The sequence below is a fragment of the Haliotis rufescens genome, unplaced genomic scaffold, assembly GCF_023055435.1.
Source record: "Haliotis rufescens isolate VD_foot unplaced genomic scaffold, xgHalRufe1.0.p SCAF_9, whole genome shotgun sequence".
Taxonomy (NCBI): Eukaryota; Metazoa; Mollusca; class Gastropoda; order Lepetellida; family Haliotidae; genus Haliotis; species Haliotis rufescens.
The window spans coordinates 15,831,734-15,849,829 of record NW_025964383.1 but is presented as its reverse complement, the minus strand read 5'-3'; the positions used below and the strand labels follow the sequence as shown (position 1 = coordinate 15,849,829).

At 41.9% G+C, this 18,096-nt stretch overlaps 1 protein-coding gene across 1 annotated transcript; it reads left to right on the top strand.

Annotated features, from left to right (window-relative positions):
* The first annotated feature begins 6,472 nt into the window (after nucleotides 1–6,472).
* Nucleotides 6,473–9,449, top strand: LOC124150212. The gene is made up of 5 exons (XM_046522154.2): nucleotides 6,473–6,869; nucleotides 7,208–7,320; nucleotides 7,937–8,015; nucleotides 8,621–8,718; nucleotides 9,344–9,449. The coding sequence occupies exons 1-5, from the start codon at nucleotides 6,503–6,505 to the stop codon at nucleotides 9,350–9,352; spliced, it is 666 nt and encodes a 221-aa protein (XP_046378110.2). The 5' UTR covers nucleotides 6,473–6,502; the 3' UTR covers nucleotides 9,353–9,449.
* The last annotated feature ends 8,647 nt before the right edge of the window (nucleotides 9,450–18,096 follow it).

The following is an 18,096-nucleotide window of genomic DNA, read 5'->3' as shown; positions in this document are numbered from 1 at the left end:
AATTGCTTTTTGTCATATTAAGTCTTATAAATATACACTGACTCATTTTATCAGCTTATTTTGAGGTTAATAGTCCTATTTAAAAACGTAGTCACACTGTCACATGCTGCTACATTAGTAGCATCAAACAAATTAAACATGTCAGTGATATCCGGCTTGTAAACTGTTTCAGTCAATCAATATACAGTTTCACACAGCTCCGAGCAGGTTCCAAAACGATATACTGATACAGCTAGATAATTTTATCGTAGAAGTCGGCAGCCTTTAACATATTAGACCATGACATCCTATTGTTGACACACACATAGAATAACCTGCTTCCGCCCATGCATGTTTCAGGTCCAACCTGTGTGGCAGAACATTGGAAGTAAAGATTAACAGTGAGACCATTCTGGTTTTTATATATTCTCCCCATTCGTGTTATTATCAGGAAACATAACCCTTACTGTCATAGATATGATGACAATAACCAGTTATTTATCATCCAAAACTGGCTCCCACAGGAGATCAAGCGATATTTACACTAAATAGGAAATATATGCCGTTATCTTGACACCAGTACCACTAAACCACTCAATCTCTTCTTGTCCTTACAATGTTTCAGTTCCTGTACGTTAAGTTTTGAAATACCTGATAACTTCCGACTGTATTAGATCACAATGCACAGTTACCTTAGCTCATGCATTGATGTAAACTAACAACTAGTTGTGTTATCCAGACAACATCAATAGTCTATTTAAATTTACTGTGTAACACTATGTTCGACATAATTCCAGCTATATGACACCGGCGTGTAAATAACCGAGTTGACATCGGACTAACCAGTGATTGATAGTACGAGCAACGTCACAAACCGTCGGGCTACAATGACACGCAATCAGCCTTTCTGTGTCTTTATTTGCCTTTTAGATTTACTTTAAGCAAATCGTATCTACATAAAATATATATTATCCATAACAGGGCTGAAGACACCAATTCCGTTTTAAAACACGTTTATTGTGTAGATGGGCTTAGAATAAGCCATTACAGCTCTCAATACTCATTTATGTGATGTTTCATGCACATCTATGGATATGTATCGATGCTCATGATGTCAATAACTGGATTGTCTGGTCCAGACTCGATCATTTACAGACCGCCGTCATATTGCTGGAATATTGCTGAATGCGGCGTTAAACAACAAACAAATAAACAAACAAAAACATATATGGAGACCCGTGAAGATCCGGGGTAGAATAGGTCTTCAGTAACCGATGCTTGCCGTAAAAGGCGACTATGTTTGTCGTAAAAGGCGACTAACGGGATCGGGTGGTCAGGCTCGCTGGCTTGGTTGATGCATGTCATCGATCCCAATTGCGTGGATCGATGCTCATGATGTCGATCACTGGATTGTCTAGTCCAGACTCGATTATTTACAGACCTCGCTGTGCAGAGTTGCGTCCCTTGGGCACGCCAGAAACCTATGATTGTGGGTTCGAATTATGTTTCTAGGTTTGTCAGCACCATACCCGTGCTCGTGGGTTTCACCGAAGTGGTAAACGTCGGAGACCTGCATCACTTCGGGCTTTCCTCCCACATTAAGCTGACACGCCGTGATATGACTAGAATACTGTTAAAAGCGGCGTTAAACCAACTCACTCACTCTTAAGACAATCATATGCTTCTTGGGAATCGCCAAGGGGTTTGAATAGTAAAGTGGTCTCACTATGTTATATGTATTTGTTTGGAAATACTTCTATACATCTGCAGACATAGTGAGAATAGTCCCAACGTTACTGTAAATAATTCATAAAAAATGTGTGTACTCATCTCTTAAAAATCTATCATGTATGGCTGTGGATGAGTATGTCTTGCTTATTTCATTTCGATCATACAACTTGTATTGTTTGCAACCATATTGTGTGAGTACGGTTTTACGCGGCTTGTAGCACTATTAAAGCAATATCACGGCAGGGGACACCGGAAATGGGCTTCACACATTGTACCCAAGTGACGAAGAACGCATTGACCACTTGGCTACCAAAACGGCAGCGTAGTTGCAATGCCGATATTACAATTTTGAAGTAGCTAGTGCTATAGACAGAAGTCGCCGAGGAAAGGCGCCTGGCATAGATAGTATTCCATCTGAATGTTAAAAGATTCAAACTGTTATATCACCAATGTATAACATATTAAATGTTTGTTTTAGTATTGTTAATACCCCCTAGAAATCGTCAAAGTGAATAATTACCCTATACAAAAGAGATGTACATTCAACCCTTCAGACGCTTATCGTATAGAGGGTTAACCCTCACAAATGCAATTTATGATACAATTTTCTAAATAAAAGATTACAATCTTGGAGAGAATCTTCAGGTGTTTTAAATGATGCTCAAGGTGGTTTTAGCAAAAAAGTCCACCATGGACCCTATTCAGACAGTTTCTTCAATTATAGAAACTAGAAGGAGGATGCAAAAATCCACGTCAACGGCTTTCATACATAATAATGGATATATATATATATATATATATATATATATATATATATATATATATATATATATATATATATATATATAAAACAAATTTTAAAAAGACTGTCAACAGAAATCTGTTATGGTATAAACTTTACGATGCTGGAGTAAATGGGAACATGATAGTAGCGCTTCGGTCACTTCATCTCGATGTTGTATGTATTGCTTTGATGTTAATCATGACTTGAAGCAAGGATGTTTACTGTTTTCTATAATGTTTACGTTTTCATCAATAACGTGCTGGATGTTATGACTGATTCCCAAATTGGCATTAATAGAGATGTACCAATATTGAACGTGTGCTGATGATATTATTTTATTTGCAGAATCTGAAGATGATTTGAACAAATTGCTACAAATATTAAATCACGAATGTGAAACTAATGATACTGTTATCAACGTTGATAAGACCCATGTTGCACATTTTTAAAATCCAAGTGTCCAAAGAATAACACAACAGTTTTTTTGGTGGTAGTTCGGCTTTGAGTATTGTTACCTGTTATTGTTTATTGTTGACTGAGCATCTTGATTATGATGCTATGGCAAAGGCTGCGGCCAAATCAGCTAACAGAGCTTAAGGTCTAGTAAGTTCCAAAATTAAGACAATCACAGGTATAGATTTCAGCACTTTACCATCTTCCCGGGGCAAGAGACTTAACTGACTATAAAAGTCGAGTTTCCACCCTTGCCGAACTAGGCTGGTATTATGGAAAATCGAAATCCGGTTCGTAAACTGTCATGCAGATTTCGGTCGATTGCAGGATTTACAAAGCGAACTCGTTGTCAGCAGATATGTTCCAAATCTTTTCATATTTTTAATCAAGGTGCTTACGTGATTTGATGCATTTCGCGATGTATCGCGATGTATTTTAAAGTCAGTTAACTCTCTTGCCTCGCGAAGATGGCACTTTTCTAAGTTATATGACACTATGGTGTGGTCTGCCCTCAGTTACGGCGCATCTGTATGTGGTAACCGTGATGTATCTACTGTTAATGCGGTACATCAACGATCTATGAGTTTTTTTTCTGGGCGTGGGCAGTTATGACACTAATCTTAACGGGTATACAGGGTTGATACCTCCGATTGTCAGACAGTGGATATGTATAGCTAGACAGTTGTGTCGTTTTCGAAATATGCCTCACCAATTAAAACACATGTCTTACAATGGGCGGAAAGGCTCGCCCCTAATCGCAATAATTGGGACTCTAATTGAACATGCAGCATATTTTTTAACATCACCGCTGTTTTAAATACGTTATTTTCAGCAAAATACATGATGTTCTTATGGAAAAATATCTGATATGTTCATACTAGCACAATCAAACTCCTTATGTGGGATGTTTAAAGATGTTATTTTGAGTTGTATGCCTCTGAGTTACCGTACTGCATTTGAAATATTTAGGTGCTGTACTGCACCTTTAATAATCAAACAGGCAACTTGAAGGTTGAAGGCAGAGTGTGTTTTACCTGTAATTATCATATTGAAGGAAATGTGTTTATTTTAATGTCCCTTTTCGATGATCTTAGATCTACCTTATTTACGAGTATAACGGCTAAAATGTCCAACCTTTCGAACAATGAGAAATTGTGTGTTCATTTGACACAAAAGTTATATTTCACTGTTAAAACCTGCTTTTTGATATTACAATAATGTTTATCTGTATAATTATATCACTTAGGTTTTGTATCGTCTCTCATAGTTTTATGCATGTTTTTTTTATGATGTGCAGTGGTGAGACGAAAATAAAATATGTTTGTCTGGCTGCAAATCTTCGTATTTGTACTGGTGAGTTGTTAATGTATGTTCTGTGATTTTACGGTCATTAACTAACAACAGGTTCGAACAAGATTGTTCGCCTGTAAGCATATATATAGACAGACAGACAGACAGACAGACAGACAGATAGATAGATAGATAGATAGATAGATAGATCGTGATGCCAAGAATCAACAAGAGGACAAAGTCGATAGCTCCCGCAATTGTAAATACTTGCGTGAATAATTAATGAAACGTGTTGCTATGGAAACTCGCAACAATTATTCTTTTTAAAACCCCAATTTCCAAAAGACACCATTTCACCGCTAGACCTTATCAAAGTACCAAGTTTGGTGAGGAAATATTGTACGGTTCTCAAGATCTGTTCCGGAAACGACATCTTGCACGGACGGACTTTTGCTGTTGGTGGAGGTGAAACGGATAAGTCGCATTTCAACGTTGCCAAGATCACAATTGTCCCAATTTTGAGCATGATATTAGCAACAAGGCGCTGTAAGAGATCGTCCAAGATCAACGAGACCCCGCAGCACCACAACAGCCTTGGGTCGCTGCGTCCGGGTCTTCCACCTTCGAATTATGACTCTCACCTTTCGTACATGTACCTGCAACACGATATCTTGATTAACGACATATCTCTGCACCGACCGTTCCCGTTTACGTTTTTAGTTAACTGCATGTATGCAATCTTATGAGACATGGCTGTCATATTCAACATGTAATCTTCGCCCATTGTGTAGAATGACTACAATAAAAATGTATTGTGGTATTTGTCACATCTTTAAACTTTGCCCATCGACCAGGAAAATATCTAGTCCATGTCTTTGTTACTTCACGACTAGACTATTGCAGCTGTAGTCATCATCTGGAAAAGCAATCTACAATGGCCCTCACAGAGTTGCACTGACTACCAGTGACGCAGCGATCATGTTCAAACTGCTGTGTACAATTCGCTCAGTGGTCTGGGTCTGTACCAGATCTCAGAGGGTCCTGTATACCACCCCGAATATGTGCACACCGATCGGCAAGTCAACAGCTGATGAGAGCGCCACAAGCCCTAAAGTCAAAGTATGGACACAAAACTGTCTGCCGAACTTTAACTGTTCAATGGAACGAGCTTCAAATGAATATCAGGAGATCCGAGGATTTCAATTGCATATACGTTATACCCTAAAGACCATCCTATTAAAAAGAACACACGTCTGAGCGCCCACGAGCAAGGCTTCTTTCTGGATAAGATGCACTTAAGTTTAATTCCTTAGTTTATTATGTTGTTTATGTATGAACCACCGTGTCTTCCCGTGGTTCCAATGGCAGTAATTGTGAACGTGTAATTTGAGCCCTTTGTGTTGCCAGTTATTCATGTATCATTGTGTAAACTAGCGAACATTCCGTGAATGAGCCTATTCAGGAAAGACATTTCTTAATGCTTACCCTCCTTTACTCTTGTATGACCTATTTGTTACAAAAGTATATTCACAACAATTCCACTTTTAGTTCTAGAGTAATGAATCATCCAAGTCTCCTATGAGCGTATTTATTACGCAGGTGTTAGAAATTATTGTTGACGTTTTATTAGAAAGGTTCATCTGTTGTATTGCGAAACCACAATGCAAACACAATCACTTCGCCATTTCAAGAAAACCTCAACACAAACTCAAGTCACACAATATAACTTGATCTAATATATTGTGCTGTAAGTTTAATACTAACTTTGACTTTGAAATGACCTGGTCAAGATCTCTCATGTTGCTATGTTTACATTTAGAACTTTGCTAACTCGATGAAACAGTTATTTAATGAAGTGTGAAGTATGAAAACAGCTAAATTACACAATTAACTCTTCACCTGTTCTCACCTTGAAGACAAGAGAAGAAAGTCACCTGCAGTTTATGCGGAACTAACTACCGCGACGAAATAATACTTGTATCCCTAGAAATGTAACTGTTGTGTTTTTTAAGTCCATGTTACATGACATTTTGACAAACATATATTAAGAACAATAACTCTAAAAAAGGGTTTACCTTGAGGGTTAACTGTCAGTAGGTTTATCTCAAAGGACTTTGATACATCTGTTATCGTAATGCACTTCAACAACCAACTCATGTGTAATGAATCTTCTGATAAGGAAAAGGGTCCCTTTGGGAAGCATATAAAATGAAACCCAAGCTTATAGTGTCTGTAGCATCGACAGAGTCTCCAGAAACGACAAGAATGGTGCACCTGGGCTTCTGGCTGCCTCTACTAGCCTTCCCCATGGTGGGGGCAGTTCTTCAAACGATTCAACTCCGACAAACTATCATAGCGAACTGTGATCTTATCTTTGCCGCTACATCAAATCCGCTCTGCTTAAACAATGCCTTTATTAACGTATGTTCCAACTTTTTCGTCATGGCTGAAATCTGCAGGTGGACCCGATGTAATTTTATTCCACAGTACCCCGACACCAATTTGCTAGAGGTGGTTGAGTTCTCGGACATAGCTGGTTATCAACAACTGGTGAACTTTTGTGGCGCCAGCAACGTTCCATTGTGTCAGTTTGCAAGGACCATGCTCCTACTAGCTCAACAATGTAATTCAGGTAAACTGTTTTTTATTGTTCGCAGATTGTTTCGTAAGCATACCATATCAAATCTGGTATATACGTAAAGTGACCTTGAGAAGATAAGTTAGTTCACGGAAATAATGTTCCAGAATATTCTACATCTTCAAGTGTAAATCAAATATTCAAAACTGGCATATTAAGCACGTATCAAAAATGTTAGTTCTGAATATATATCTGATTAAATATTTGCATTTCATAATCTTTCCAAGAATGGAGCTGTTTGTATCTTGTACAGAATGTTTCACTTTATGTTTCTTATGGCATTATTGTGTCATTATTGTCCACATTATGTTCAATCCAAACTGAACATTTAGTTGCAGCATGCCCTCAGACAGGAGCAATCCTCTGTGTTCAGCCTGGCCTGTGTACCCCACTTTCCCAGATCCCCAACCGATCCTGCCCAATAGCGGGGACTGTGTGCTGCATAGTAAGTCTATGTACTGCGTGTATACTTAATGTAATGGGTCTCTGTGCAGTGCTGCGTCTCACAAGGGTGTCATTATCCTACCAGCGTGGACTTGGTCATTACTTTGTGAGCACCATGTCCATGCTTGTAGTATACGTCTGAATAAAAGCGACAAAGCCCTTTCTATATTCCAAAGAAATCTCGAGTAGAGTCGATTGTAAGATTCCGACTTTATCACGAGCACGCGTATATGATTCATTTTCAAATAGTGATGAAACCGTGTGTTCGCGAAAAAGCTGAGCGTATCCTGCCCTACCGGTGGTAACCGTCTTAAACACCCAAAGGCAAGTCGTTTGTTCACCTGAAAAAAATATGGCAATATTGCATCGGACATCAATTTTGTAATCTTGATCGAACAAACTTGTGTCGATCTTTGAAATATTCGTTGAAAGATCATACTCAATTGAACCTCAAAGTTCGTGAAATATCGACGCCAAATGCTGGTGCTGCTGGAATATTGCTCGTCATAAGGGGAAAGTCGAAGTCATCGAAGTCCTTTTACATATATGTGTATAATGTTGTGTAAATTCATGTATGAACAACTAAGGTATCATTAACTATCTGCGTCCTCTTTCAGGCGCTACCCACAACTGCCATGACCACTACCACGCCAACAACTACTACCACGCCAACAACTAGTACCACGACACCAACCAGTACGTTAGATTAATGAGTGGAACTACATGATATTGCAACTTATTACATTTTAACCGCCATTCAGTGGGATCACTGCAATGTTTAGTGGGCGAGTCACCGCGAACTCCCCAACTCACTGGTCAAACGTGCGGCCCTAAGATCTACCCCTTAGGTGTGCCAGAAACGTGATTGCGGCTCGAATTCCAGATTCGCCCTCATTATAGGCTTTCAGCACCATCCCAGTACACGTACTGAACGCGACGTTAAACCCAGCATCAATTAATAGCATCAATAAAACATATATCAAAACCCGGGATGGTGACGTCAATTCCGCATTTGGGAAAACATTTTTGCAGGACTTGCAATAAGGCAGCTGGATTTGTTTTGTTCTGAAGCATAATATGTTGTGGGTCCGTATAACACATGCAAGTCTCCACCGTTCAGAGAAGAGCTTGGATGTTTTCAAACATTGACTGAACAACTATGCTGTCTCAAACATACATCCCTAAGGCATATGTTTTACTTCAGATAAACGCGTGTTCCTTTTTGACGCACAGTGGACTCGAGCTTGGTTATTCTCTGGAGTTGACGATGTATATTGTGATGCTTTCTTGTTTTGTTTCAGTAACATGTAACGCCCCGGGGGTAATCGGCTGTTTTTTTGCGTGTGCTAGCGGAATCGAGCTTACGGCTGCAACCTGTCCTGGAATCCTAAGATGTTGTGTAAGTACAGATGGTTGTGCTTCGTTTGTATGTTGTTTGAAACCGCACTCAGCAATATTCCAGCAATATGACGCCGGTCTGTAAATAATAGAGTATGGACCAGACAGTCCACTGATTGACATCATGAGCGTCGATGTACGTCAGAATCAGTTCGATGCTCTACCAGATATTTGGAACATGGTCAAATAAATAAACTTTAACAGCATGTCAAATCTTAATCTGATATAAAATTATGCATCAAATTATCAAAGCATTTCATCCACACAAACACTCTTATACAGAAGGAGCGTGCGTGCGTGCTTGCGTGCGTGCGTGCGTGCGTGCGTGCGTGCGTGCGTGCGTGCGTGCGTGCGTGTATTTAACGCCGACCTCAGCAGTAGACCAGCCATTTAACAGCAGCCTGCAAATACTCGGGTCTCGACCAGACACACCAGTTATTGCCACTCACAGTTTACGATTTTTCAGCTCTTGGCCTTGATGGAAAATGTAATTTATGGTTCTGTTAAATATTTTATTTCTGTTTAATAGTCCACTTTTCCATATAGTAACATATCACAAATATGATGTATACGTCAACAATTCCGTCATATATAAAATACTAACGTGGATTTTCTTCTCTTTGCAGCTGATCTGAATACAACCAGGATAGACTGTTTTGTATATACGTTTCCTCTTCTGTCAGTATAACTGTACATATATGTTGTTGGTGAAATAAATAATGTTTAACTCCCTGATGTTGTTACTGGGATGTTTTTGGTGCTTCCAGTGACCGTATGGGCTCAGATTTCATATTCCTCCTGATCAGACATATTGACGCGGTTCGTAAGGAATGTGATATTATAAACAAGTGAGGTGAGGGGAGGTGAAATGGGGTTTAACGTCGCGTCCAAGATTATTGCACTTATATAGCGACGTGCATGTACGTGTGTGTGTGTTTGTGTGGCATGGCTGCTTCTACTAGTCCAGGCTGATGCCGATTTATAGTGCTAGCCCACTGAGATACCATGCCGCAGTTCAACATGAATACCCCACTCAGACACAGTATACTGACTCCGAGACGACCAGCCCTTTAATGCCGAGCGCCAGACAGGGTAACAACAAGTACCATCTTTTAATGTCTTTTGGTATGACGCGGATATCACCCAACGAATGGAAACGTTGATCAAACACAAGTTAAACGATTTACTAATGCATTACACGTTTTCCATTAATTACCTTAGATTAGTTACAGACTGTTTGGAGGGATACAGTGATCGGAAAATGTTTGCTTTTATTATGACTTAATCCGAAATTGTCTCTGCAAATTGAGCCAAGTTTCATACTGTGATCTCAGCTGTGATGACTTTCACCTGTCATGAAGGTCACGTAAATTCCATTCGATGAAGATGAGGTGAAATTGGGTTTAACGTCGCGTCAAAGATTATTGCACTTATATAGCGACGTGCATGTACGTGTATGTGTGTGTGTGGCTGCTTGTACTAGTCCGGACTGATGCAGATTTATAGTGCTAGCTCACTGAGATACCATGCCGCAGTTTAACATGAATACCCCACTCAGACACAATATACTGACTCCGAGCCGACCAGTCCTTGTTTTAGCCCCTTAATGCCGAGCGCCAGACAGGGTAACAACAAGTACAATCTTTTAACGTCTTTTTTGTATGACGCGGCCCGGGATCGAACCCTGGACCTTCCGCTCTCCGGGCGGACGCTCTACCTCTAGACCATGGAGGCGGTCTTCATGCGATGAAGATAACAACAAAGAGATCCTGAATGCTAAATGTCGTCAAATTCCAATTATGAAATACACAATTATCGTGTACACAAGTTATCGTATACACTATTATCGTATACACAAGTCATCGTATACACTATTATCGTATACACAAGTTATCGTATACGCTATTATCGTATACACAAGTTATCGTATACACAAGCTGATCAATAATATTAAATAAAAAACAATAGTACATCCAGTTGTACAACCGCCATCATATAGCTCAGGATATACACACAAAAATTAGACAGGTTCGATCTTCTGAAAGAAATTATGTTATTATTCTTTCGGACTTCAACGAAATAGATTTCTGTCTTGACATTTCCCGCCTCCATGAACAATCCAGGCAATTTAGCATTAGGGTTGAAGCAAATGTGACCGCAGAACCCAAACAATCTTTGACATGTACCACTTGCTGAAAACGATTCTGACTCAAGATAAAAATTAATGAACAACTTAACAACTAACTTGCGTATCAATAACATTCGTATTTCACATTAAATGGAGTGTGTAAGTTGGCGTGTCAGTTTATTGTTGATGGAAAGCCCGAAGTGATGCAGGTCGATAACGTTTACGACGTCACCCAGTATGTACCATGACACTCTCATTCAAGTATCATGCATGTACCAGACACTCTTACTCAAGCGACATATATAATGTACCATGACATAACCCCTCAAGAATCTTTTATATACCATGACACACTCACTCAAACATTATGCATGTACCAGACGCTCTTGCTCAAGTATCATGTATGTACCATGACATAATCCCCCAAGCATCTTTTATCTACCATGGTACTCTCCTTCAAGCATCATGCTTGTAACATGACACTCTCACTCAAGCAACATGTTAGTACCTTCACACCCTCACATGACGTCTCCACATCCTACGATTACACCACCACATAACGTGTCCACATCCTATCATTACACCCTCTTATGACGTGTCCACATCCTACCATTACACCCTCACATGACGTGTCCTCACCTTACCATGACACCCTCACATGACGTGTCCACATCCTACCATTGCCCCCTCATATGACGTGTCCACATCCTACTATTACAACCTCACATGACGTGTCCACATCCTACCATTACACCTCATATGACGTGTCCACATCCTACTATCACACCCTCACATGACGTGTCCACATTCTACCATTACACCCTCACATGAAGTATCCCCATTCTGCTATCACACCCTCACATGACGTGTCCACATCCTACAATTACACCCTCATATGACGTGTTCACATCCTACTATTAAAGCCTCATATGACGTGTACACATCCTACTATCACACCCTCACATGACGTGTCCACAATCTACCATTTCACCCTCACATGAAGTATCCCCATCCTGCTATCACACCCTCACATGACGTGTCCACATCCACAGGAACTCGATGATAGCGTGTATAACATTATATATTCGTATAGAGAAAAAAAATCACACCCTTTATATACATAGAGACAAGGAGTGACACCCGCCATCTTGGTGTTTATTCAAGATTTCGCACTCGGTTCGAATCACAGCTCGATATGGCATGCTATATGAATGTCACTTATTTCAGCCCATTAGAACTTGCTAAACAAACCTCAGGCAACACAATCGTGTTCATCTGTGGCCACCTTACCTCGTATATATTTTAAAACAACCATCAAATCTCAACCCTAAGCTTCGACGTCGAGGTAAACAAGAAAAAGGTGGCCGGAAATAACAGCGCTGCACGGGCTTGAATTCGACAAACGTTTCACCCTCACATCACGTGTCCACATTCTGCCATCAGACTCTCACATCACGTGTCCACATCCTGCCAATACACTCTCACATCACGTGTCCACATCCTGCCATTACACTCTCACATCGAGTGTCCACATCCTGTCATTACACTCTCACATCACGTGTCCACATCCTGCCATTACACCATCACACCACGTGTCCACATCCTGCCATTACACTCTCACTTGACGTGTTTCCATTACACTCTAACATCACGTGTCCACATCCTGCCATTACACTCTCACATCACGTGTCCACATCCTGCCATTACACCCTCACATCACGTGTCCACATCCTGCCATTACATCCTCACATCACGTGTCCACATCCTGCCATTACACCCTCACTTGAGGTGTCCACATCCTGCCATTACACTCTTACATCAAGTTTCCACATCCTGCCATTACACTCTCACATCACGTGTCCACATCCTGCCATTACACCCTCACATCACGTGTCCACACCCTGCCATTACACTCTCACATCACGTGTCCACATCCTGCCATTACACCCTCACATCACGTGTCCACATCCTGCCATTACACCCTCACATCACGTGTCCACATCCTGCCATTACACCCTCACATCACGTGTCCACATCCTGCCATTACACCCTCACGTCACGTGTCCACATCCTGCCATTACGCCCTCACATCACGTGTCCACATCCTGCCATTACGCCCTCACATTACGTGTCCACATCCTGCCATTACACCCTCACTTGAGGTGTCCACATCCTGCCATTACACTCTTACATCAAGTTTCCACATCCTGCCATTACACTCTCACATCACGTGTCCACATCCTGCCATTACACCCTCACATCACGTGTCCACACCCTGCCATTACACTCTCACATCACGTGTCCACATCCTGCCATTACACCCTCACATCACGTGTCCACATCCTGCCATTACACCCTCACATCACGTGTCCACATCCTGCCATTACACCCTCACATCACGTGTCCACATCCTGCCATTACGCCCTCACATCACGTGTCCACATCCTGCCATTACGCCCTCACATTACGTGTCCACATCCTGCCATTACACCCTCACTTGAGGTGTCCACATCCTGCCATTACACTCTTACATCAAGTTTCCACATCCTGCCATTACACTCTCACATCACGTGTCCACATCCTGCCATTACACCCTCACGTCACGTGTCCACATCCTGCCATTACGCCCTCACATCACGTGTCCACATCCTGCCATTACGCCCTCACATTACGTGTCCACATCCTGCCATTACACTCTCACATCACGTGTCCACATCCTGCCATTACACCCTCACATCACGTGTCCACATCCTGCCATTACACCCTCACATCACGTGTCCACATCCTGCCATTACACCCTCACATCACGTGTCCACATCCTGCCATTACACCCTCACGTCACGTGTCCACATCCTGCCATTACACCCTCACATCACGTGTCCACATCCTGCCATTACGCCCTCACATCACGTGTCCACATCCTGTGTGTATCTGCGTGTCTATGCGCGTGTGTGTATGTATGTTTGTACATGTTTGTATCTCTCTCTCTCTCTCTCTCTCTCTCTCTCTCTCTCTCTCTCTCTCTCTCTCTATTAAAACATTTAAACAAGGTTCAACGCTATTTTGCCTTTTACGCCCAATGCAATCTGTTTCGGCGGATAATCGAGACTGGTTATTCTCTGGCGTTGACGTTTCATGTGTACGACGTGGTGGTCTCTGTGGTCGCTTGTCGTCAGACTGTGTCAACTCTCTGGTGTTTTCAGTGAAGTTGTCGCGGGTATCAACGGGTAAATAGCGTTTAAGCAACACCCAACTGGCGTTTCCGCAGGCCAAAAATCGAACATGTTTTTTGGTTTAATTGAGCGTAAAATGATAAGCCATGCGGTAACCCTCATAATTATTTAAGCACGGACGTTGTGTCGGTTGCCTTCCAGTAGATAATTGTATCAGATTGTACTCGTCGACATGTTCTATGTTCAGATCAGTTGCTATGATACATTGCGACTTGCACCCCGTTAAGATCCGGGTTGACATCAGTAGTTTGTCGTAGTAGCCTAATAATGGGACCGGGTGGTAAGGCTCTCTGCCTTTGTTGATGCATATTGTAAGCCTTTCAACTGTTACTGGAAAACACCAGAGGCTGGAGGTGGTTCTGTTTCAAACCCACAATACTGAATTTCGAATTACAAATTACTAAATGTGGTTGGCGAAATTTGTCAAATGTCTATATGGGACATCCTGTGAATAAACCTGTACATGTACATGTACCTTCAAGGTGAGGTGAAATAGGGTTTAACGTCGCGTCCAAGATTATTGCTAGCACACTGAGATACCATGCCGCAGTTTAACATGAATACCCAACTCAGACACCGTATACTGACTCCGAACCGACCAGTCCTTGTTTTAGCCCCTTAATGCCGAGCGCCAGACAGGGTAACAACAAGTACCATCTTTTAACGTCTTTTGGTATGACGCGGCTGGGGATTGAACCCCAGGCCTTCCGCTCTCCGGGCGGACGCTCTACCATTAGACCATGGAGGCGGTCCTTGGAGGTTTGAAACCGAACTAAAGCCAGACACTTGTCTGGTCACAGTACTGAGACAGTTAGCTCTGGTGTATTCCAGTGAGTGAGTGAATGAGTGAGTGATTGAGTGAGTGATTGAGTGAGTGATTGAGTGAGTGATTGAGTGAGTGATTGAGTGAGTGAGTGATTGAGTGAGTGATTGAGTGCGTGAGTGAGTGAGTGAGTGAGTGAGTGAGTGAGTGAGTGAGTGAGTGAGTGAGTGAGTGAGTGAGTGAGTGAGTGAGTGAGTGAGTGAGTGAGTGAGTGAGTGAGTGAGTGAGTGAGCTGGCGGGCGGGCGGCCGGGCGGGCGGGTGGGCGCGAGTGAGTGAGTGAGGGAGGGAGGTAGGGAGGGAGGGAGGGAGGGATCGAACTGGGTTTAACACCGCTTTTAACAGTATTCCAGTTATATCGCGGCGTGTCAGCTTATTGTGGAAGGAAAGCCCGAAGTGTTGTAGGTATCAGACGTAAAACCCACGAGCAAGGGTATGGTGCTGACAAACCTAGAAACATAATCGGGTGAACCGGGATTCAAACCCACAATCATAGGTTTCTGGCGTGCCCAAGGGACGCAACTCTGCACAGCGAATCGCGCCCCCGTATTCCAGTGAAAGTAGAAAGGCTTATTATCGGCGTCGTCGACTGGATTTTGATGGTTTGAAGGAGGCTCTAACACCTTCTCCAGTCTTAGCATATGCTCATTTTAAACAAGTATTTGTTGTGGATGTAGATGATAGTAATATGGAACTTTGTCTTGAGTCAAGGTTTTTTTAGCAAAGGAACGAGTTATTGCTTACGGCAGTCGGACAACGGAGCTGTTGTGTCAGCCGTGAGGAGTTGTTGGCGGTAGTAGAAGGTCTGAAGCATTTTAAGCACTATCTGATAGGACGTTGGTTTGGGTTGAGAACGGACCATGGCTAGCTGCGTGGGCTTATGAATTTTAAGGAACCGGAGGGTCAGATGGCTAGATTGTTGAAAGTTTTCGCTGGTTATGATTTTGAAATACAACACAGAGCCGAGAAATTACGTTCTGATGGATATGTGAGTCTCTATGATGGATATGTTGAGCCTTTGTGTTGCACATGTTAAGCCTCTATGATGGATATGTTGGGTGTCTGTGATATCTATGGTGAGTCTCTATGATGGATATGGTGAGTCTCTATGATGGATATGGTGAGTCTCTATGATGGATATGGTGAGCCTCTATGATGGATATGTTGAGTCTCTGTGATGGATATGTTGAGTCTCTGTGATGGATATGTTGAGCATTTTTGGTGGATATGTTGAGCCTCTATGATGGATATTTTGAATCTCTATGATGGATATGTTGAGCCTTTTTGGTGGATATGTTGAGCCTCTATGATGGATATTTTCAATCTCTATGATGGATATGGTGAGTGTCTGTGGTGGATATGTTGAGTCTCTGTGATGGATATGTTGAGTCTCTATGATGGATATGTTGAGCCTCTATGATGGAGATGTTGGGTCTCTATGATTGATATTTTGAATCTCTATGACGGATATGGTGAGTGTCTGTGGTGGATATGTTGAGTCTCTGTGATGGATATTTTGAATCTCTATGATGGATAAGGTGAGTGTATGTGGTGGATATGTTGAGTCTCTGTGATGGATATGTTGAGTCTCTATGATGGATATGATGAGTCTCTATGATGGATATGGTGAGTCTCTATGATGGATATGGTGAGTCTCTATGATGGATATGGTGAGTCTCTATGATGGATATGTTCAGTCTCTATGATGGATATGTTGAGTCTCTGTGATGGATATGTTGAGTCTCTGTGATGGATATGGTGAGTCTCTATGATGGATATGGTGAGCCTCTATGATGGATATGGTGAGTCTCTGTGATGGATATGTTGAGTCTCTATGATGGAGATGCTGAGTCTCTGTGATGGATATGGTGAGGCTCTGTGAAGGATATGTTGAGTCTCTGTGACGGATCTGTTGAGTCTCTATGATGGATATGTTGAGTCTCTGTGATGGATATGTTGACTCTCTATGATGGATATGGTGAGTCTCAGTGATGGATATGGTGAGCCTCTATGATGGATATGTTGAGTCTCTATGATGGATATGTTGAGTCTCTGTGATGGATATGTTGAGTCTCTGTGATGGATATGGTGAGCTTCTATGATGGATATGGTGAGTCTCTGTGATGGATATGTTGAGTGTCTGTGGTGGATATGGTGAGTCTCTGTGATGGATATGTTGAGTCTCTATGATGAGATGCTGAGTCTCTGTGATGGATATGGTGAGTCTCTGTGATGGATATGTTGAGTCTCTATGATGGATATGTTGAGTCTCTATGATGGATATGGTGAGTCTCTGTGATGGATATGGTGAGTCTCTGTGATGGATATGGTGAGTCTCTGTGATGGATATGGTGAGTCTCTGTGATGGATATGGTGAGCCTCTATGATGGATATGGTGAGCCTCTATGATGGATATGTTGAGCCTCTATGGTGGATATGTTGAGTCTCTGTGATGGATATGTTGAGTCTCTGTGATGGACATGTTGAGCCTCTATGGTGGATATGTTGAGTCTCTATGATGGATATGTTGAGTCTCTATGATGGATATGTTGAGTCTCTGTGATGGATATGTTGAGCCTCTATGGTGGATATGTTGAGTCTCTATGATGGATATGTTGAGTCTCTGTGACGGATCTGTTGAGTCTCTGTGATGGATATGTTGAGCCTCTATGGTGGATATGGTGAGTCTCTATGGTGGATATGGTGAACCTCTATGATGGATATGGTGAGCCTCTATGATGGATATGTTGAGCCTCTATGATGGATATGTTGATCCTCTATGGTGGATATGTTGAGTCTCTATGGTGGAGATGTTGGGTCTCTATGATGGATATGTTGAGTCTCTGTGATGGATATGTTGAGTCTCTGTGATGGAGATCCTGAGTCTCTGTGATGGAGATCCTGAGTCTCTGTGATGGATATGGTGAGCCTCTATGATGGATATGGTGAGTCTCTGTGATGGATATGTTGAGTCTCTATGATGGAGATGCTGAGTCTCTGTGATGGATATGGTGAGGCTCTGTGAAGGATATGTTGAGTCTCTGTGATGGATCTGTTGAGTCTGTATGATGGATATGTTGAGTCTCTGTGATGGATATGTTGACTCTCTATGATGGATATGGTGAGTCTCTGTGATGGATATGGTGAGCCTCTATGATTGATATGTTGAGTCTCTATGATGGATATGGAGAGTCTCT

Bases quoted from the DNA above. Each gene is read 5' to 3' on its own strand.
- LOC124150212 (XM_046522154.2), top strand. From the start codon at position 6,503: ATGGTGCACCTGGGCTTCTGGCTGCCTCTACTAGCCTTCCCCATGGTG. The intron at 7,321-7,936 runs GTAAGTCTATGT...GTCCTCTTTCAG, and splicing joins CGGGGACTGTGTGCTGCATA to GCGCTACCCACAACTGCCAT. The intron at 8,016-8,620 runs GTACGTTAGATT...GTTTTGTTTCAG, and splicing joins TAGTACCACGACACCAACCA to TAACATGTAACGCCCCGGGG.